General features: G+C 37.4%; 1 protein-coding gene across 1 annotated transcript in view; it reads left to right on the top strand.

Moving 5' to 3' along the window:
* Window positions 1–23,600, top strand: part of LRRIQ3 (leucine rich repeats and IQ motif containing 3) — a 93,193-nt gene that overhangs the window by 1,932 nt on the left and 67,661 nt on the right. The window contains exons 3-4 of the mRNA XM_079777686.1: window positions 2,002–2,325; window positions 13,728–13,861. Coding sequence (XP_079633812.1) covers window positions 2,002–2,325; window positions 13,728–13,861 — 458 coding nt within the window. The remainder of the gene's footprint in view (window positions 1–2,001; window positions 2,326–13,727; window positions 13,862–23,600) is intronic.

Raw genomic sequence — 23,600 nt, forward strand, 5'->3', positions numbered from 1 at the left:
ATAAGCACTATTGATCCACAATATGTTTCACAGATAGTCTTTTATATAAGACATAAACAAAAACTTAAAAATAAATAAAAATATGAAATGTAGAAATGTAAAATTTCAAATATAAGCAAAAATTTTAACTTAAAAGCATATAAAATAAACTGTGATTTAGTTTACTTCTTAAAAAGATAGTCTGGATTGGGAATACTTCTTGCCCCTTATTTTTTTAAATGACATCTAACTGATGTGTAACATTATATTAATTTCAGGGGTGCAAAATAGTGATTCAATATTTGTACATATTGTGAAATGATCACCATAATACTCTATATAATTTTCATCACCACATGGTTACAAATCATATTTGTAAATATTTTCTTCCATTTGGTTGATTGCTATTTCATTTTAGTGATAGTATCCTTTGTGATGCAGAAGTTTTTAATTTTTATTTAGTCTCGTTTATTTTTTCTTTTGTTGCCTTTGTCTTGGTTTCAGATTTAAAAACAAAAGAAAGTATCACTAACATGACTAAGACTGACATTAAAGAGCTCACCGTCTATGTTTTCTGCTATGATTTTTATGGTTTCACGTTTTACCTTCAAGTCTTTAGTCCATTTTCAGTTAATTTTTGTATATGGTATAAGATAGTGGTCCATGTTTCTGTCCAGTTTTGGTTATTCTTTGGTTATTCTCATATGGTTATTCTTTGCCATGTTTCTGTCCAGTTTTCCCAGCATTATTTATTGAAGAAACTGTCCTTTCCTGATCATTGTATTTTCTTTACTATTTTTGTTGCAAATCAGTTGACTATATATGTGTGTATTTATTTGTGAGCTCTTTATTCTGTTCCATTGAACTGTGTACCTGTTTTTATGCCAGTACCATACTGTTTGATTACTAATCCTTTATTATGTAGTTTGAAATCAGGGAACCTATTGCCTCCAGCTTTGTTTTTCTTGTCTATTCAGGTTCCATTCAAATTTTAGGATTGCTTGTTTTCTTTCTGTGAACAATGCCATTGAAATTTTTGAAAGGGATTGCATGGCATGTGTAGAATGCTTTGGATATTCTTAATAGTATTCTCCCAATCCTTGGACATAAAATATATTTTCATTTATGTGTGTCTTCTTCAATATGTTTATAATGTCTTATAGTTTTCAGTGTGCATAGGTATTTGACCTTCTTGGTTAAAATATTCCTAGGTGCAATTATAAATGGAATTTTCTGAATTCCTCTTTCAGATAGTTTGTTATTAGTGTATGAAAATACAAAAAACATATTTTTTCTCAGAATTTTTTTATTTTTATTGAATTTATTGGGGTGACACTGTTTAATAAAATTATACAGGTTTCAGGTGCACAGTTCTACCACACGTTGTATGTACACTGTATTGTGTGTTCACCACCCCAAGTCAAGTCCTTTTCCATCACCATTTACCTCCCCTATAGTCCTTCATCTTTTCCCCTCCTTCAGGTAATCACACTATTGTCCCTATCTATGAGTTTCTTCTTCTTTTTTTCTCAATCCCTCCATTCCCCAGCCTCCAACATCTCTCAGCATGCTATCTACCTGTGAGTCTGTATCATAAGTGGATGTAGAATTTGTCAAAAGCTTTTTTCCTGCCTCTGTTGAAAGGATCATATAAATTTCATCTTTAATTAGTGTAATGTTATCACATATTTGATTTGACTTTTCAATTGTTTTTGTAAAGGAAGTATTTTAGAGAGGTTTAAAGAGTCAGCCTAATACAAAGGCATTTTTACTGGATGAGGTATGTATGTTTATTAATTCAATTATATTAATAATGATAGTTATTTAAGATGTCCAGCATATTATGTTTTTATACTAGTCATAATTTCGATAATTAGAAGTTCTGTTTTTGTTTACTAATGAGAAAGTTTCAATTTGGGAAAATAACTGAATTTTAGAATATGTTTAATATATTTCATTTTCTAAGCAATTGATATAAATTTTATATATGTATTTAAAGCACTATTATTAATAATATTTCAGGTAAAGAGTCTACCAGATGTCAGATTTTGGAGTAAATTAAAAAGCCTAAAACTTCTCTATCTTCATGACAATGGGTTTGCAAAGTTAAAGAATGTATGCATGTTATCTGCCTGTCCAAGCCTCATTGCCCTCACTATGTTTGATTGCCCAGTAAGCCTTAAAAAAGGATATAGACATGTTCTTGTCAACAGTATATGGCCTCTCAAAGCATTGGATCATCATGTTATTTCTGATGAAGAAATAGTTCAGAACTTTCATCTTCCTGAAAGATTCAAAACATATAACCATCGGCTTTTCTTTAATTTCTGCCCTGCTTTGAAAAAGGTAAATGGTTTCTTTATGTTTTATCTTAAATAAATTTATAGAAATGAAATTTTAGCTTCTAAGCTCCATATCTAAATTATATAAAACTAATATTTTGCAACATTTGTATAAGATATCATATACTAGTGATACATTAGTAATGTGTTATATGTGAATTTATTAAAAAGCTTGTATGTTTACTGCATAAAAATTGTTGAGCAGAAAAGTACCAAATTGTAGAGAAAAAAAATATAATGTCTCCGTTATATTTTAATAGCTTTAAGTATATATATCTTACATACTGTAAAATTCCCTTATTTTATACATGTGACTCAATAATTTTAATAAATTAACAGTGCTATATAACCATCTCCAAAATTCAATGCTGGAAATTTTTTACCATTCCAAAAATTTCTTACCCATTTGCAGGTAATCCCTACTTCAACACCCAGCCCTAGGTAACACTGATCTGTTTTCATTCTCCATAAATTTCCTTTACTAAGCATTTAATTTAAAGGAAGTGAAACGTGGGGTTCAGGGTGTAGATTTCTTCTCATGAGCCCTTGTCCAACGAAGGTTGAAGAATAAACTCGTGGACTAAAGGCTTCTTTAATAAAAATGTAGAAGTTTATTGGAAGCATATACAAACTCCACCTGAGAGCAGGGGCCCCCAAATGGAGAAAGCCTTCTCTCTTGCTCTCTAATAGGAAAAATCTAAATCCAAAAATCTATAATCTAATATCTGTCCCATGTTCCTTTGTCTCTGATTTATATATACTGTAGTTCTTTACCTTCCTTAATTTAGGACCCCCTTGCTTTCCTCATTGCTCACTCTGCTACTTAGTTTCAAAGTTCAAAGCCCATGTGGTGCACCTATCTTCCTCTCCCCCTTTATCTTGCAACTTTCTTCTGTCCTCTATAAGATAAGTATTTTGGCATCTCAAGCCCTCATCTATCCATTCCTCTCCCATGGACCCTCTCTTATCTCCTAAGACTTGCTGTCCTGGCTCTAAAATTTCTTTCACAATCATATAATAAGTAGTTGTTTACATCTGCCATCTTTCACCTATTGTGATGGGTTTGAGGCTCATTAATGTAACATGAATCAGTAGTTTGTTCCTTTTGATTGCTGAGTAATATTTTATTACTAGAGGCCCGGTGCATGAAAATTCATGCACTGGAGTGGGGGTCCCTCAGCCCGGACTGCCCCCTCTCATAGTCCAGGAGCCCTCAGAGGCGGGAGGCGACTTGGCAATCAGGGGAAGGCGACACCCACATCACACCTCTGCTACTGCCACTGCTGACGGCGCAAGCCTCAGCTGACCCTGGTTACCTGAGCCTCGGGCGGCCCTGGGTGGCTGGGCAGCCACTATCCGAGGCTTGCCTGCACCTCGAGCCAGCCCTGGGCTGCTGGGGGGCTAAGAGGACTGGGGCACTCCAGAGGTAGGTGCGCGGAGCAGCTGGGCCTGCCTGAGGGTGGGCCCGGCCTTGCCGTGCGCCTGCTGCCCCGGCGAGGCTGAGGGGACTGAGCGCCACCATCTTGTGGCTGTGGGTGCCACCATCTTTGAGGGTGTGGCAGTCAATTAGCATATTCCCTCCTTACTGGCTGTGGGCACCACCATCTTAAAAAATGAAGAATATTTTAAATGGCCAAGGAAAATTAGCAGTGATACAAAACTATTTGAAAGGCTTTTTGATGGTGAGAAGGTTGCATCTTTGGAATTTCAATAGCTTGCAGGGACAAATTTGAAATTATAATGCCAAGTATAGAACCTTTTTTCAGAAAAATTTGGGAAAAAAGAAAGATAATGTTAACTGTAGGAAATAGGATTAATACATCTTTTTATGTGAGATGATGCTAACTTCAACATATTTTTAAGCTGAAGGAAACAAATTTTAATTTTAAAAAAGATTGAAAATGTCAGAAATAGAGGCAATCCTATATAATCCTATATAATAAAAGAGTAATATGCAAATTGAGCATACCTCTACTACACCCACAAGCCACGCCCACCAGCCAACCAGGAGTGAGTATGCAAATTAACCCAACCAAGATGGCTGTGGCCACAGAGGGAACAGGAGGCTTGGGTATCCCCAGCAATGGAGGAAGCCAAGATTCCAGCAAACCCTGGCCGGCCCTGGACTCAAGGCTACAAAGTTTCAATTATAGAAGATAAATAAATACCAACAAAAATGGCTATGGCCACGGAGCGAGCAGGAGGCTTGAGTTTCCCCAGCAATGGAGTAAGCCAAACTTCCTGCACACCCTGGCCGGCCCAGGCCTCTGCTCAAGGCTACAAAGTTTCAATTATAGAAGATAAATAAATCCCAACAAAACTGGTTGCAGCCACGAAGCAAACAGGAAGCTTGGGTTTCCCTGGTGATGGAGGAAGCCAAGCTTCCTGCACACCCTGGCCTCCCTTCAAGGCTACAAAGTTCCAATTGTAGAAGACAAATAAATCCCAGATACTAGGGCCTCCACTTGGGTTGCCAGGGGTTGTGGCTGGCCTGCAAACCACCACAGACCCCTCATCCAGGCCGCTCCATGCCCCAAGGGAACCCCCACCCTGATCCGGGACACCCTTCAGGGCAAACCCCAGCTGGCCCCCACCTGTGCACCAGGCCTCTATCCTATCTAATAAAAGATTATTATGCAAATTGACCGTCACTCCAACACACAAGATGGCTGCCCCCATGTGGACACAAGATGGCTGCCACAAGATGGCCAGCAGGGGAGGGCAGTTGGGAGGGATCAGGCCAGCAGGAGAGGACAGTTGGGAGGGACCAGGCCTGCAAGGGAGGGCAGTTGGGGGTGACCAGGCTGGCAGGCAGAAGCAGTTAGGAACAATAAGGAAGGAAGGCTGGCGAGTAGTTGGGAGCCAGCAGTCCTGGATTGTGAGAGGGCAGTCGGACATCCCTCAAGGGGTCCCAGATTGGAGAGGGTGCAGGCTGGGCTGTTGGACACCCCCCATGCATGAATTTCATGCACCAGGCCTCTAGTGATTGAATAAAAATATTGTGTTCAAAGTATGATTAAAAGACATAAAAATGGAGTAAGCATTAAAGCAATATAGGTATACTTCTATACCTATAAGTTCTAGCAGATTTTTTGTGAATCTAGAGAGGTAATGAAATCTATTTGAGTTTTCAGTTTAAGCATTTCTATTCATTATTTCTGCTTATAAGCAATGCTAGGGGCCCAGTGCACGAATTTATGCACCTTGAAAGGAACTGTGGGCTATGAGGCTGCTGTGGGCACAGGGTTGGGTCTTGGCCCATCCTCTGCCCGGCCCCTCCCTCTGTGTCCCCCGGTCCCCTGTTTGCCAGAAGCCCCGCTCCCTCCCCCACTGCTCCCACCCGATTATGGCACAGAGCTATTGGGGCCGGCACCAGCAGTGGGTGTGAGCAGGACCAGCGCTGTCAGTAGGTGTGAGCACTGCCTGCCCCAATCACCCCTCAGGAACAGGGGGAGGTGGAGAAGCCCTCAGGAGCATTCGGGGCCGGCAGCCGTTGCTCACACCTGCAGCAGCTGTTGCTCACACCTGCTGACAGCACCGAGTGCCAGCAGTGGGTGTGAGCAGCAGGTGTGAGCGCCAAGCGGGACCACAGCATGTGGGAGCAAAGAATTTTTAGTAACCACCAGAGGCTTGCCCCAAAGACCAGCATCCTGCCTTGGTCTGGTGCCCCCGCTTACCTGCTCCACCATCCTGCCATGGCCGACACCATGGTGGTCAGCGCACGTCATAGCAACCAGTTGTTCGGTGTTCTGCTGTTCGGTCTATTTGCATATTAGCCATTTATTATATAGGATTCTGCTTACAAGGTTATTTTTTGAATATTTTAATATTTTTATTTAGTTTATAGCAATATTAAACAAACACTCGAGAATGAACAAATTATAATCTATGAAGATAATAATTTATTTATTTTTGCACTTGTTATTAACTATAAGAATACAATGAAAACTAAAAATAATTATGAACTTTATAATAGTTCATGCAATACTTTCAATAAGTATTGTTCTTTTAACTGGAGGGCAATGATGCAGAAATTAAAGAAACAAATTCTAAAAGAAACAAATTAGTAGTGTGATTAAAACTTGTGCCTATGACAATAAAAAATCCAGAATGTCTTTTGTCCATTTTGAGTTTATTCTTATGCATGGTGTAAGTTGGTGATCTAGTTTCATTTTTTTGCATGTAGCTATCCAGTTTTCCGAACGCCATTTATTAAAGAGACCCCATTGTATGATCTTGCCTCGTTTGTCAAATATTAATTGAGCATAATAGCTTGGGTCAGTTTCTGGGGTATCTGTACTGTTACATTGATCTATATGCCTGTTCTTGTGCCAGTACCAGGCTGTTTTGAGTACAGTGGTTTTGTAGTATAACTTGGTATCTGGTATTGTGATTCCTCCAACTTTGTTCTTCTTTTTCAAAATTGTTGTGGCTATTCGGGGTCTTTTGTGGTCTCATATAAATTTTTGGAGTTTGTTCTAGATCTGAGAAATATGCCTTTGGCATTTTAATAGGGATTGCATTGAATCTATAGATTGCTTTGGATAGTAAAGACATTTTAACCTTTTGCACTCTGATGTCGAGTGTGACTCGACACGGTTAGCATCGGTAGCAGCTCTTTTTATACTCTTTGAATGTATCAATAATTTGAAATATAAAAAATCCAAATAAATAAGTTTGTATGAAAAGAAACTCCAGTTTTTTATTCTACTGCCACGCTTCGTAAAATCTGGGGTATTTAAAAAATTAAATCCCGAGTAGAATAAAGGAATTGAGAAAAAAGCAAGCGAGTGCAAAGGGTTAATGATGTTGATTCTACCAATCCATGAACACAGTATTTTCTTCCACTTGTTTATATCTTTATCCCTTTTTTCAACATCCTGTAATTTTCCCATTATAGGACTTTTTCCTCCTTGGTTAAGTTTATTCTGAAGTATCTTAATTTTTTTGGTTGCAATGGTAAATGGGCTTTTATAAATTATAAATGCAACATTTATTAAAATACATTTCATTGTCAAAAAGTAATTTCTACAAACGTTGTATGAATACATTTTTTGGGACATCCTGTAAATATATGTCTTGAGAACTCTGAATTACTATACTTAAGAGGTACATTGGTCCAAAAGGAAGACATACATAGCTATGGCTCAGATCCCTTCCTTGCCCTTTCATAAATACATGACCTTAAGGAAGTTGAAGTCAGTTAACTTCTCAGAACATTCTGTTAATAAGGAAGAAAGGAAGATAGATTTTTCAAAGGCAGTTAATACTTGCTGTTAAACAGTGAAAAATACATTTAAAATGCAGTGCAGCATTGATATTCCAAGGGGAAGTTTTTGGTTCAAACATTTAGCATCCATTTGTTTATCATTCCAATGTAAATGTGAAGAGAAAAATGCATATGTATCAAATATAATTAACAAATACATTCTTTTTTAGTTGTGGGGATTTCAAGTCTGTCTTGGTTTCACAGTCCTATAATCTACATTGCATCACAAATACATTCTTAAAAAATATATGCTTGACTTAATAGAGTGATATAGATTAATGTTTGTAAAGCTTAAAATGCTTTTGCTTTCCAAAAAATAAAGATAGCCCAGCAGAGACTGTCTAAGACAATGTAACCTGAGAAATTATACAGTGGTGAAGTGAATTTCCTGATTTTGTTTTTTATATCCTAAAATTGAAGCTTAAGAAGCCAATAACCCATATGAAATATAAAAAACATAAGATAAAATGTTAAAAGTAAAACTATATTTATAAAAATTTATTATATAGTTACATTTATGAATGTTATTTAGTTATAAATAAATGTAAATATATTATAAATAGGTGTGAAAACCAAAAGCAAGATATTTATTAGGATGATAAATTCAATAACCAAAATAAATCATAAAAATGAAAGTAAAATGCTAAGTAAATATTAAGTTGAATAAAGCAGAGGATTTTAACATTAGTCTTAATGTAGAATTGAGCACACATATCATCAAATGGCATTAATAGGATCTCTTTCAAGTGATATAAAAATAACTGCTACAATAAATATATTTTTGTTTAGCATTAATGTACAAAATGGTATTATACAAAAACATACAACAAATATATTTGGAAATATGAGACTAAATGGGCAGAAAATATTAAAGTAGTAGAGAACATAAAGTCTTTATCTCAATTAATCATTTTGTTAAAAAGGATGCATACAGGATTCCACTTCTGGGAAGATAGAATATATGTTCCTCTTGCAGCATACAACTCAATTTTCTGGACTTTATATATATAATATAGTTATTACTTATTATATAATAATTATGTATTGTTTTATAATGCATTACATATAAAACAAACCTAAAAATTCTATGAATGTGAAAGAGCAGAGACTGTATGGCTAAGACAATATAACCTGAGAAATTATACAGTAGTGAAGTGAGTTTCCTGCTTTTCTTTTTTTTCTTTTTTATATCCTAAAATTGAAGCTTAAGAAACAGTAACCCAGAAAAGCCAAAATGTGCAAATCAATAAACAAAATACCCAATAATACAAACAGAAGCCGGCTCTCTCTGTCTAAATGACCAAGAAAGTTTCAGTTTAGTAAGATAGATAACTTTTAGATCATAACCACTCTATTATAGTCAAAACCGTAGAAGAAATTGTGGTTGCAACTTCACCCATGCCAGCAAAGGTTGAGTGGGGAGTCTAGACTGGCATGGGTGAAGGTGCAACCACAGGAGATAAGGATTTTCACCATTGCCTAGATATAATAAGGCCACCCCCATAGTAGTGTCATTGAAGACCGCATACAAGTTGAAATTTACATCCTCAAGCAGAAGAAATGAGGAGCCCTCTCACCAATTGGGTGTTAATAGAGGTTGAGTGGTGAGGAACCTGACCTTCTTCCTACACCTGGAAGTCACAAGAAAATGACACATTTCCTCTGATGGAGCAATCTCAAAGAAAGCTAAAAAAAAAAAAAAGATGAAAATACAATTAAAAGTTTTACAACATAATACAATCTAGGTTTTAATAAAAAATTGATTAACATTAAAAGAATTTGGAAGATTTTAGATTAAATAAAAACAGACAATTAACAGATGCTAACACCAAGAAGATAAAATGGTTAAAGATTATAAAGCACCCATGATAAAAAAAAGCTTCAATGAGCAACTATAAACATGCTTGAAACATGTGCAAATAGAAGATCTTAGTAGAGTAATAGCAGATATAAAGAATAAATAGTGATTTGAGATCTCAGAAAGGCAATAACCAACCAACCAAACAAACAAAAACACTTAGTGAATGAATTTAACATAAGATTGAAAGGGAAAGGTGAAAGAATGAGAGAAAGGAAAAACAGAATAGTAGAAATTGCCCAATATGAGCAAGAAAATAGACTGAAAAATAATAGATATTCCATGTAAATGGAAACAAATATCCCATGTAAATGGAAACAAAGGAAAGCAAGGATAGCTTATATATTTATTAGATGATGTAAACTTTAAGCCAAAGACCTTAATAAGAGACAAACAAGGTCACTATATAATTATGTGTATATATATATATGCACCTAACATACAGTATCAAAATATATAAATCAAATATTAACAGACTTTAAGGGAGAAGTATAGAGCATAAGTAATTTTAGAGGAATTCCATACCCCACTTTTAACAATGGATTAATGTACCTCACATCATTGTTTCTCTCCCTCCCTTTCTAAAATCAAGTAAAAATAAATATAAAATTGATTGGGAATCTGGGTAATTACATACAATATGAATAGAATATAGTTTTTTTTTTTTTTTGTTTAAATATGTTTTTACTAGAGGCCTGGTGCACGAAATTTGTGCATGGAGGGGGGGGTCTCTGTGGGATGGGGCCTAAACCAGCAGTCAGACATCCCTCTCACAATCTGGGACTGCTGGCTCCTAACCGCTCGCCTTCCTGCCTGCCTGATCACCCCTAACCACTCTACCGACCTGCCTGCCTGATGCCCCTAACTGCCTCTGCTTGCCGGCCTGATCCCCCCCTAACTGGTCCTCTGCTGGCCTGGTCGCCCCCTAATTGCCCCCCTGCTGGCCTGGTTGCCCCGTAACCGCCCCTGCCGGCCTGGCTGAACCCTAACTGCCCCCCTGCTGGCCTGGTTCCCCCCTAACTGTCCAGAAGGAAGTCGGACATCCAGAAGATGTTCGGTTGACCCAGTCTAATTAGCATGTTACCCTTTTATTAGTATAGATTGATTTTTTAGAGAGAGAGGAAGGGAGAGGGAGAGAGAGATAGGGACATCAATGGTGAGAGAGAATCATGATTGGCTGTTTCCTACAAGCCCCTACTGAGGATCTAGCCAACAACCCAGTCATGTTTCCTAACCAGTAATCAAACCAGTGCTCTCTTGGTTCATGGGTTGATGCTCAATCACTGAGCCACACTGGCAAGGAAGAACTACTTTTGCTGTTAGAACACAAAGTACTCTCTTCCATATGAGTCATATTACAAAAGTCCTTAGTATGTTTTTGAAATGCCTCATCATGTTTTATACCAGGGTTAGCAATAGCCCCATGTTCATTTCAGGGTTATAATAGCAAGTGGTAGACCATAGGTATTTTATTATTCTACCATCTATTTTGTTGATTGTTGATAGTTCTTTGTTAAACTTTTACTATAATAATTTAATTCTTTTTATTAAATTGAAGATATTAGTACTAATTATCCTTAGAGTTAATTTTTTCATAATTTTACATTATATACTTTGGATAAATTGGTTTAGACTGTTTTTTTGAGTATTAAATACATGAAGGTATATAGGTTCTTTGTAAACTCTAAAATATATTCTTTTAAGAAATATTATTATGAAACTGCTACAGATAACATTATTTGGATGTTTGAAACGTTTTAGCCCTATTCTAAGTGCTTTACAGATATTCCCTCACACCAACCCAGTGAGGCGTACTATTGTTATCTCTACAGATGATGAATTGGGGACAGGTAAGTTACTTACCCTAAATCACATTGCTAGCAAGTTTTATAACTGGGATTTAAACCCAAGCCATATTCCTCTAGTAGAGGAAATGTATTACTTACCCTTTAGAAAGAGGATGTTTCCATTTATTCTCAGATTTCAAACGGTTGATGGCATTTGTACAAATTTACTGCAGCTTTATTGTCATTTTACAAAATAATTGTCTTAGGACATCAGAAAGCTGAGTGTAGAGGTTACTTGTTCTCTGGCAGGGACACTAACTCTGCCCACAGGTGAAGAGTATCCTATATAATAAAAGGCTAATATGCAAATCTTCCAAATGGCGAAACAATTGCTCTATGATGCGCACTGACCACCAGGGGGAAGATGCTCAATGCAGGAGTTTCCCCCTGGTGGTCAGTGCGCTCCCACAGGGGGAGCACCGCTCAGCCAGAAGCCCTGAGCTGGGCTCACAGGTGGTGAGCGCAGCAGAGGTGGCGGGAGCCTCGCCCGCCTCCACAGCAGCACTAAGGATGTCCGACTGCCAGCTTAGGCCTGCTCCCTGTGGAGAGTGGGCATAAGCCATCAGTCAGACATCCCCTGAGGGCTCCCATACTACGAGAGGGTGCAGGCCAGGCTGAGGTACTCCCCCCACCCCATGAGTGCACGAATTTCATGCACCGGGCTTCTAGTTCTGTTTATAAAGAGAAGGAATTACTCATGCCTTGGTGAGAATCCAGACTCTGCTTTAACTGCAGTGTGAACTTAAAGGTTCTCTGCTGGTGAGAACTGCAGCAACTGACCAGGATCACTTAAGACTAGCCACCTAAGTTCCCTACTATATTCTTGTTCACTTCTTTCTTATGCTCTCAAACTCCCTGCCCCCAAGCTACTGTAGGGGAGGAAAAATAATTTTCCCTCTACTGTTCTGAGTTCTTGGCTAAGACTTCTGTAATAAAAGAGATTAACAAGAGAAAAACAAACGGAAGTTTGTTACTGTCTTCTTCATATATACATCAGAGATACTCAGGGTAAAATGAGTAACTCCTGAAGTGGCTTAGAATTAATGCTTAAAGAATGGGGAGAGAGAATGTAGGCTTCTTAGGGGAGTAAATGATTTTTAGGAAAGATGAATGGCCCTAAGAAGAACAGATGGGAGTTTGTGACAAAATTCATCTGGGTGTGGTGGTCTCTCTTAAACTCCTTTCCTTGTAATCTTCTCATTTTGTTCCCCTTAATAAGAAACCATCTTTCCTGGTTGATGAAACTATTGACAAGAGGATTTATTTTGAATGCATTTTGGAAGATCTTCCTTTAGGCATATAAAGGAAGTTCAGAGAAATCCCCTCCCTGTTTTTGCTGTTTTTCAAGTGTCACCCACTCAAAATAATGAATATGCCAAAGGAGCATATTTTGGGTTGGCATATCTTGATCTCCTACAATCATATTATGGGGTGGCATAAAGTAGCACTAATCTGCAAGATTTTGTTGTTATTCTAGCAGTCCATAGATGATTGAAGGTATAGGCAGAAAAGGTGTGTGTTCATACCATGATGGGTTTGGTGATTTTCAAACAATACAAATTTTAGTTTTTTAAAGCAGAATCCTTACATTCATAACATAACCAAATTGGCTTTATTACTAACCAGTAAAATGATCGAAAAGATATAGGGAGTCTATATTTCCAAAAGTAAACAATTTGCAGGTGAGAGATCTTAGAGATAATTTCTTTAAAGGAAAGAGAGAATATATCTTTCCCCAGGGGGATGTGCTGTGTTCCAATACTAGTGTCCAACATCGTAGTGAAGCTGCAACAAAATTTTGAACTACTGTAAATTATTTTATGAATCCAACATGACAGTTTTCTGGATGGGGATCCACAGAATACTTTTAGAGTTTCACTGAATACCTATTCATGTAACTACTTTTCAGAGGTTGAGATACTTTGGTCAAAGTTGATATCTATGCTATCAGATTGGGAGAAGAATCTAGAGCAGTGATGGTGAACCTATGACACGCGTGTCAGCACTGACACGCGTGTCAGCACTGACACGCATAGCCATTTCTGATGACATGGCATGTTTCATGCTGAGGATGAAACATTTGCGAAATAATGTTTTTTCCTCAAAGTGACACACTACCCGAGTTATGCTCAGTTTTTTGGCGAAGTTTGACACACCAAGCTCAAAAGGTTGCCCATCACTGATCTAGAGAATAGAGGAAGTTATCATCATGGATCTTGCATTTTGTTAGAGAATTGAAGTTATTCGGTGCTACTAAATCTTGATTTACTGATCTAATAAAATATATGTGAAAATGTATATTATTCAACTGCTGTGCCTTTAAGATACCTGTGAATGTGTTAGTAGTTTCTACCAAGAGAGTACCGAGTTTAAAGTGTCTTTTGGAAATAATTTCATAAAATATAATTATTAAACATATTTTCTTTATACAGGGATCAACCTATGAGGATGAAACTAATAACATCAAATTTGTTATTTCAAAAATAAATGAAATCATGGCTCATAATTCACCAGTTTTGATTATTCAAAGATGGATACGTGGTTTTCTAGTTAGAAAACATTTGAGGTATGTTTTATTTTCTCTACTATTTGAATATTAAACTAAGATGTTAAGAAAATCAATGATAAAAAGGCATTTGTCCAATAATACTCATTTTTGCATTCCTATTAAAATGGTACTTTATTGATTACTTGAATTAGTTTTAAGGAACACACCACAGACTTTATAGTAATATCTTATAATATTTGGCATAATAAAAATTTGATACTTTTCCTTTTTTAAAAAGAATTGACTATATATGTATATAAGTAATAAAGTTTTTATTAATTAATAATTGAGTAATTCTATAGTCGTTTCTCTTAAATTAAAAAGCAACAATCTAAAACATACTGAATTCCCTCATGTAATGGGATGAAATAGAAATATAAACCATGAAACATATATGAGGATTTCATATTTTGTTTGAATGTGAAGATAATTTTGGTGAAACATCTGCTACCATATCAATCTACATTGTATTTTGGTTAATTGTATTTTTCTTTCTCTTTGTTCCTTGCATTTGTTTCCAGTAGCTGACATTTGCAAATAGAGGAACACCTTTCTTGGCAGAATCTCTGAACACTGAACTTGGGGAGACAAGATAGGGTATTCTGTCATCAATTTATATATATATACTAGAGGCCCGGTGCATGAAATTCATGCATGGAGGGGGGTTGTCCCTCAGCCCAGCCTGTACCCTCTCCAATATGGGACCCCTCGAGGGATGTCCGACTGCCCATTTAGGCCCGATCCCACTGGTGTCCCGGATCAGGTGGAGGTTCCCTTGGGGCTTGGGGCGGCCTGAGCGAGGGGCCTGTGGTGGTTTGCAGGCCGGCCACACCCCCTAGCTACCCAAGCGCAGGCCCTGGTATCTGGAATTTATTTTCCTTCTACAATTGAAACTTTGTAGCCTGGAGCGGAGCCAAGCCTGGGGCTCCCTCCAAGGCCAGCAGCCATTTCTGTTGGGGTTATAATTGAAACTTTGTTGCCTTAAGCGGGTGGGCCCAGCCAGGGTATGTGGAAAGCTTTGCTTCCCCTGTTGCCGGCGGCAACCCTGGCCTGCTCTCTCAAGCTCCATCCTGCCGCCACTTGTTTGAATTTGTTTACTTTCTATAATTGAAACTTTGTAGCTTGAGTGGAGGCTTAGGCCTGGCAAGGGCAGGCAGAAAGCTTGGCTTCCTCTGTTACCTAGGAAACCTTGCTCTCTGTGGCTATAGCCATCTTGGTTTGGGTTAATTTGCATACTCACTCTGATTGGATGGTGGGCGTGGCTTGTGGGCGTGGCTTGTGGGTGTGTCGGAGGTATGGTCAATTTGCATATTTGTCTATTATTAGGTAGGATTAGTCATGCCAAACATCACACATATGATAAAGTAAATGAAAAATTTTTATAGCTTATTTTCAGATGCTAAATGATAAAGAGTACAGAAGATAGAAATGAAATTTCCCCCTGAAATATAGGTAGGATTAAAATAGATCCAGAATTGGGCAACTCAGATTAGGAAGTTTCATTGAAATGATATTCAGCATTGTGTGGTAGGCAGAGAGAATGGTCTCCTGCATTAGCCTGCATGGCTAAATCATAGATAATAGTAGCCCTCTTAGAGAGAGAAAAGTATGAGGATCAAGGAGCCAAACTGACCATAATACAGTGCCTGCAACTTCTGAAGAAGAGGTTCCATATACTTTTCAAACTAAGGTAAAAGTGTGAGAGAAATTGGACTCAGAGTGGAAACAAGTAAAATTATATGGAATAAAAGATGTGGAAGAGGATCAGGCAGCTGCTGACAGGTGCATATTTATTTAAAATATTTTTTCTGTCTCATCTTTCTTTAAATTTAGTGTGAGTTTTATATGAAATAAAGGTCTAATTAAAGGGACTTATCTTTAGCTATGCCCCTACAATTGAGTTTTTTACTTTTAGAATCAAGATTTCCTGTATATGCATGTAACATTAGATTAAAAACCTTGTGCATGGAAATGGTATCTCAAAATTCAGCATGAATAGAATTTGAATAAGATTTGTGGGGAGAGATGTCTGTAATTTATATATATAAAAGGCTAATATGCTAAGTGTCCAACCATCTGATTGGTCACTATGACCGCACTGACCACCAGGGGGCAGACACTCAACACTGGAGCTGCCATGACATACACTGGCACCGTGGACCAAGCATCCACACTTGGCTTCCCCTAAGTGGGACACAGGCCCCACCGCCATCCCAGAGTGACAGCCAACCAAATCACAGCCGATGTTGCCAAGTCCCAATAGTGCAAAATGCGATCCACAGCCCAGCCCAGCCCAGAAACTGTCACTGTGGGAACGGGTAATGACGTCATGTAGCAACATCTGGCTTCCTCTCCCTAGTGACGACTAGCCTCCTTGCAGTTTCTTCAGCCCAGGAATATGATTTGCTTTATAGCCAGGTGCAAACATTTCATACTTTAACCAAATGTCTGTGAAGCATTTTCCCATGCCTCATCTCATTTGATCCTCACAGAAGTCCTGGAGTAGGTAGATAGGATACTTGGTAGAATTCTATTTTCTTTTCATTAGCCAGAAAACAGATTTAGAAAGCTTAGAAACTTGACCCTACTGAAAAGATGTAAGAAATGGTGGACCTTGAAAATGACTTTAGGTTTTCTCACTGCACAGAATATAGTCAAACACTGCTGCAGTTAAATATTTTACCCTTTGTTCTAACTGCATGATCTACAATAATAATCTACTTCATGTTGATATTTACCTCTGTGTTGCTGACAATTACCTGAAAGAGAAGTTAGGGTGCTTCACTGGGCTGGAACAAAGTTTAGCTACATCAGAAAGCAGGTCTAGTGAAGCAAGTTTATTCTATATCTATAAAAGGCTAAGTTGACTCATGCATGCGCAATGCATATGAAGTTCTCGCTGGCACCAGTCACACGCACATGTTTTGATCTGTCATTGTCGATCCTGAATTTGGTTGACACTTCTATTATAGAGAAAGAACAAATAGTGATATTAAAATATTTCTTCTAATTAATTTTCTTTCAATGTGCACAAATCTGTGTACTGGGCCACTAGTAAAAATATATCAGAGTGGTTCAAGACAGACAAATTTGGATTATTTCTCTCTTTAAAATGCTGTTCCATTAGGCATATTAATTAACTACTCTGAGTCTGAGTTCCTGATATGTTAAATGGTAGAGATCAGAGGCTAACAGCAGTTTGCTTGTGGGAAGTGAGATCATGTATATAAAGCACATAACACCTGGCAAATATGGATATTGCATTCTTATTAGCTATTATTTTTATATTAATGTTATATACTTATGTTTATATTTATTATCTCATATGATACTGTAAAGATAATAGTAGTAAGATCTCTTCAGTCTTTTAAAAATATCTTATTTTATTTTATTGTTGATAGTATTACAGATGTTCTCCAGTTTCCCCCCCCCCCCTTTACCTCCCTCTTCCCAACCCCTACCCTACCCCAGGCCTTCACCAAAATATCATCTTTATTGTGGTTATTATATGTTGTGCTCTCTGCATTATTAGACTGCATGGAAAAATGTTTCTTTGGATTTCTTTCTCCCTTCCAATTATATTTACCAAAACATGCACTGAGTAATTTCATTGATCAACTTAGAAATCCTTCAATTGCTCCCAATTTGCTAGGGGCAAATGACTAGGATATTTGCCCATGCAATAGTCATCACATACCTTTATTATCACAAGCACTTACCATACTGTCTTGCAGATGTCTGTATAATTACATCTCCAGATGTACTGCACACTCCATATCCCTGCATACACCATAATGCTTGATACATGGTAGGTGCTCAAAAATATTTGCTTAATAGATGATACATAAATAAATGGAGAGACTGTGGAAGCTAGAACCATAAAAGCATTTTTGGATTCATCTATGGGAAAGCAAAACCAGAAAGAACTGGGAAACATATAAAGCTACCCTGAAAGGTGCCTATGGATTCCTAAAGGTCCAATCAATCAGTGTTCTCATCTATCTGTTTCTAGCTATGAGAAATGTCCCTCATGCCCCAGTGTTTTGCACCTTGCTTGAAATTTGTTCACTTAAACTGCTTGAAATTTTGTATATAGCTTTTAAATTTTATATACTGCCTAACTTTAGAAAATTATTATGATTACTGTTATTATTTTTAAAGTCATACTATTTTAACATGGGGGTCTGAGGAAGGTGCACTTTTACTTTTAGAATGAAGTGTTGTGCTTAGATTGGCAGCTTTCTAAACCTATGTAAGGACAGCTATTGAGGTAATAGGGAGGATTATTGGTTGGGTCAATGTGATATAAAAAAGACAAAAGAATGGAAAAAATTAGGAAACAAACATTGAATGTGTGGTATATGTCAAGTACCATATTAGATACTTTAGTACACTGTATATTATTTAATACATTAGAACTTTTAAGTTTGTCCTGTATTTTCTGTTTTGTTGATGAAATATTAAGAATTTAACTTGGTTGAGAATTTAGGTTATGTGTCCAATGTGAGACAGAAATGTATTTATGTTTAGGACATTTGTGATAACACATAAAGAGATGAAAATGTGTATGTTAAAAATGCAAATGTCAGGTTTGCCATATCCCAAATTGTATTCTCTCTTTTTTTATTTTTTTAAATATATTTTATTGATTTTTTACAGAGAGGAAGAGAGAGGGATAGAGAGTTAGAAGCATCGATGAGAGAGAAACATCGATCAGCTGCCTCTTGCACACCCCCTACTGGGGATGTGCCCACAACCAAGGTACATGCCCTTGACCGGAATCGAACCTGGGACCCTTGAGTCCGCAGGCCGACGCTCTATCCACTGAGCCAAACCGGTTTCGGCTGTATTCTCTCTTTTCCACAGCCCTGGAATCAGTTATTTTCCAAAGAGCCCTATGCTGTTTACGAGGGAATGGTATTTGGAAACCAAAATCATGGAACTAGATGTGTTCCTTGTTCTGGGGTGTCATGGTTCCTAGATCACTTCACCAGACTGAATAGAAAATGGATTATTATTTTCTTCATTGTGAATACATACTGATACCTCCAATGCTAACCCAACACCGAGGGTTCTTCACTGCTTACCCTTATTTCCATGTTATATTTCCCTTCTTCTACCATGTAAATTCTGGTTGCCAACATTGCCAATAATTTTACTTATTAGCTTAACACGTTAAGCGCCAAGCCTGTTTTGTCTTCCTTTCCAGAAAGTATAGTGTCAGTCACTGGTGATTGACATGGTGCTTAAGGTGTTAATCATAATGATTAAAGTTGTTTGACAATAAGTATACATAAACTACTATCAACCAGAAACACCCTAGTGGAATTATTATTTTCTATATATAATAGTATCTTATATAATAAAAGCCCAGTGACCATAATGGTGTAATGACCAGAATGACTGCTCGACCAGTCGCTATGAGGTGCATTGACCACCTCTCAGTCCCTCCACCTGGCCTGCAGGCTCCCATTGCTGGATGGCGAACAGAGAACCAAGGTGGGTGGCGGCGGGGCAGGACTGGGGACTGGCAAGCAGGCAGAATGGCCTCTTGCTCCCATCCCGGCCCGCAGGCTTCAATCACTGCTGGATGATGAACAGGGAACCACGGGGAACCAATATGGGTGGTGGCGGAGCAGGACTGGGGACTGGCGAGCAGGCGGAAGGCAGACATCTTATATAATGGTACAGTAGCTTTGTATATTACTTTACAAAAATAACATGTGACTTTACTCTTACTAAATTATTTTTACTGCAATATACTTTTTTCATGTTTAAAGTTTTAAATATAATTAGCTCACTCAATCCTCACAGCAATTATGTGAGATAAATATAATTATTTAATAGATACTATAAGAGACAAACTGAGGATTAGTAAAAAAAAAAGGTAGATGAAAAGAAGAGAAAGTACTACATTTACTTATTTAATACAAAGATAATACAAAGAAAACTAAGGAATTTATTTTAGTAGTGGAATAGCTCCCCAAACTCTTTATCCTATCTAATAAAAGAGTTATATGCAAATTAACCATCACTCTGTTTCACCCACAAGCCACGCCCACCAGCCAATCAGGAGCAAGTATGCAAATTAACCCAACCAAGATGGCTGTGGCCACAGAGAAAGCAGGAGTAATATGCAGATTGACCATCACTCCAACTCACAAGATGGCTGCCCCCATGTGGTCAAATATGGGTGCCCCCATATGGACACAAGATGGCCACCACAAGATGGCCAGCAGAGGAGGGCAGTTGGGAGGGACCAGGCCTGTAAGGGAGGGTAGTTGGGGGAGATCAAGCCTGCAGGGGAGGGCAGGTAGGGGTGACCAGGCCTGCAGGGGAGGGCAATTACGGGCAAACAGGCTGGCAGGGGAGCAGTTAGGCATCAATCAGGCTGGTAGGGGAGTGGTTAGGGGCTGATCAGGCTGGCAGGCAGAAGCAGGGGCAATCAGGAAGGCAGGCTGGCGAGCAGTTGGGAGCCAGCAGTCCTGGATTGTGAGAGGGCAGTCGGACATCCCTCAAGTTCTTATCTGCAAACAATAGAAGCTAACTCTAAATGACTGAGGGAATAATGTAATTTGTTAGAGGTTTATCCTGGAAACTCACAGAATATTCAGGAAGACACAATAATTGGACTTGAGAAATAAGTAGCAATGAGAGGCAATGCAGAACCATGACTCCACCAGAGACAGAGCTTGCTTAGGGAGCTTCCATTTACTAACTTATGACACCTTGTCATTCTGCTGCAGTTGTCCTTGGGCTTTTGGATTATTCCTAAAAAAATATAAATTCAGGGAGAAAGCATTAAATAGGCTGATGCTAAGATATATGACAATGTCTTAGCTCTTAGGAAAATGAAAAAGGAAGTATCTGTTCCCTTAAGTCAAGCATACATTGGAGATAACAATATATCAATACAGGTAGCCAGAATGGCAGGGTCTTCAGGTACTATGCAGCTTCACTAAATGTACATTAAATTCATTTTGGTTTGCATAGCCATCTATATATATAAAAGCCTAAGCGACCGAATGACCAGTCGCTATGATGCACACTTACCACCAGGGGGCAGACACTCAATGCAGGAGCTTCCCCCTGGTGGTCAGTGTGTTCTCACAGCTGAAGTGCCACTCAGCTGATCGATGGGCACCAGACGCAGGGATCATGGCTGGCCGCCGCAGCCCGGAGACCACAGCGGAGGGGCAGCGAGCCTACCAAGCAGCAGCAGTGGCAGTCACAGTGGGGCCAGGATCAGCAGGAGCAGCAGGAGGAGCAGCAGGTGGCTTTGGACTGCGATTTTTTTTTTTTAAGTTATTCATTGTTTTTCTTTTTCTTTCTTTTTTTTAAAATATATATTTTATTGATTTTTTTTACAGAGAGGAAGAGAGAGGGATAGAGAGTTAGAAACATCAATGAGAGAAAAACATTGATCAGCTGCCTCTTGAACACCCCCTACTGGGGATGTGCCCACAACCAAGGTACATGCCCTTGACTGGAATCGAACCTGGGACCTTTCAGTCCGCAGGCCGATGCTCTATCCACTGAGCCAAACCGGTTTCGGCTGGACTGCCGATTTTGGCCTGATCCCCACAGGCTATGCTGAGGGACCCCACTGGTGCACAAATCCATGTACCAGGCCTTTAGTATTATTATAATAAGCAAGACTAATATGTTTTCTAGGATCTCTAGAATATTTTTGTAAGTTACAAATTTCTTATTTTAAATTTAATTCACAATTAAGTTTGTATATGTATAAATCTATATCCAAATATGTATATATGCACTTGTTTTCTATTCTTCTCCAAATTTCTATAAGGTAGAATGGGAGAAAAAATGTTTGTGTTTGTGTGTGTGTATGTTTCAGAATATGGTATAGATCAAGGTTTTACAAAATTCAGCTTGTGGGCACAATCCAACATGGCTTGTTACACAAGAAGAATGCTTTTTTATATTTTTAAAGAATTATAAATATATAGAAGAGTGTGCAACATACCCAAATATATACTGCAAAAACCTAAAATATTTACTCTCTGGCTCTTTATGGAAAAAGTTTTTGATCCTGATATAGAAGACTATGCAAAACACAAGGATAAAATTTCTATTTTAATTGAATTTTGATGTGATGGATAATTTCATTGCTGGTTTTGTTATGTATGTTACTAGTTTTTGAGTTGAATTTAAACTTTGCTTGGAGCTGTGCTCAAGAAAGCAAGAAAAACTTTTTCCCCTAATTTTTAGGTTGCTAGAAAAATATCAATTTAATTTTCCTGAACTATAAAATTTATATGAAGGATAAAAGTGCATAAATAAAACTACAGAAATTTGTTGTAGGTAACATGATATAACTAACTTTGAAATCTATATTGTTAATTGCCCCATAATTATTTGATATATGAATATCCTGGAATCATGACAAATGTTTGCAAATAAGACTCCCTGTGAAAGAAAAAAAATGTTGATTATAATCTAGGGAATTAGACTATAGGTTGCAACTGAGCTACCAGTTGGTTCATCAAACTAAAGGGCAACTTACTAGGGGAAAAAGAGAACAAACAAGATTTATGACCTGGAGACTATTATGCTAAAGCAAAATAAGTCATTCAGAGAAAGACAAGTATCACATGATCTTACTCATATGTGGAATCTAAAGAAAAAATAAACTTATGAACAAAATAGTTCCTTAGACATAGAAACATGGAAGAGACTGATGAATCTCTGAGGGAAGGTGGGGATGGGAGGGTGGGTGGGGAGTGATTAATCAAAGAACTTATATTCATATATGCATAACCCATGGACACAGACAATACAATAGTATGGTGAAGGCCTGGGGCAGGGTGGGGAGGCTAGAAGAGGTCAATGGAGGAAAAAAAAGGTACATCTGTATTACTTTCAACAATAAAGATACATATACACATACATATATACATACATACATGCATACATACATACATAAATAAAAGATTTACTAACTTGAAGGTCCCCTGAAAGGGTAAAGAATAAATAGGTCATAGTTGATTCTAAGACAAAATCTTTGAACATTAACATCTATGAATGCATTTTTTTAACATACACTATTAAACCTCTACTAGTTTTTAAATGGGTATGAATTATCAAATAATACTCAACATAGTAATGTCAAAATGTATATGATGCAGGAAATTATTAGCCTCATTTCAAATTATCCACATAAAATATTTTCTTTATAAGAATTTTATAATGTACCTAACATGATTTCATAATATAAAAGCATTAGAGGCAACTTTTCAGTAATACATCTATTATTTGGATGGTAATTGACTATTACATGGAGTGTACGTTTTTAGTCCTTATTTTGGAATTATGAAAAGGAATTATAATAGCCTATTTTTTATAGTAAATTATGTAATTTTGAATGCTGATTTTGTTCAATAGTGACTACATTATTTATATATAATAAAGATTAAGTTAATTCCTACCTTAGAAAATAGGTATATCAAAATAGAAGTAGCACACATTTTTTTCAAAGTAAATCCTATTTTCAATGATAAATTTAGATCAACATTCCTATGAAAATATTTGAGTAAGGTGAATTTGCCAGATATAAATAATTTAAAATAAAATCTATCTTTGCATATGGTTTGGATCGTTAATCATAATCTGTAAAGACAAGGTACAGATTCAAGCTAGTGTTATCTAAAATTTGCAGCTTTAAAATAATACAGTTTAATACTCTTTTGGAACACAGATGTCCTTTCCTCTACTATTTGCTAAACAAAAATATAAT

Source organism: Cnephaeus nilssonii (genome assembly GCF_951640355.1).
Source record: "Cnephaeus nilssonii genome assembly, chromosome: 7".
In the NCBI taxonomy this organism is placed as follows: Eukaryota; Metazoa; Chordata; class Mammalia; order Chiroptera; family Vespertilionidae; genus Cnephaeus; species Cnephaeus nilssonii.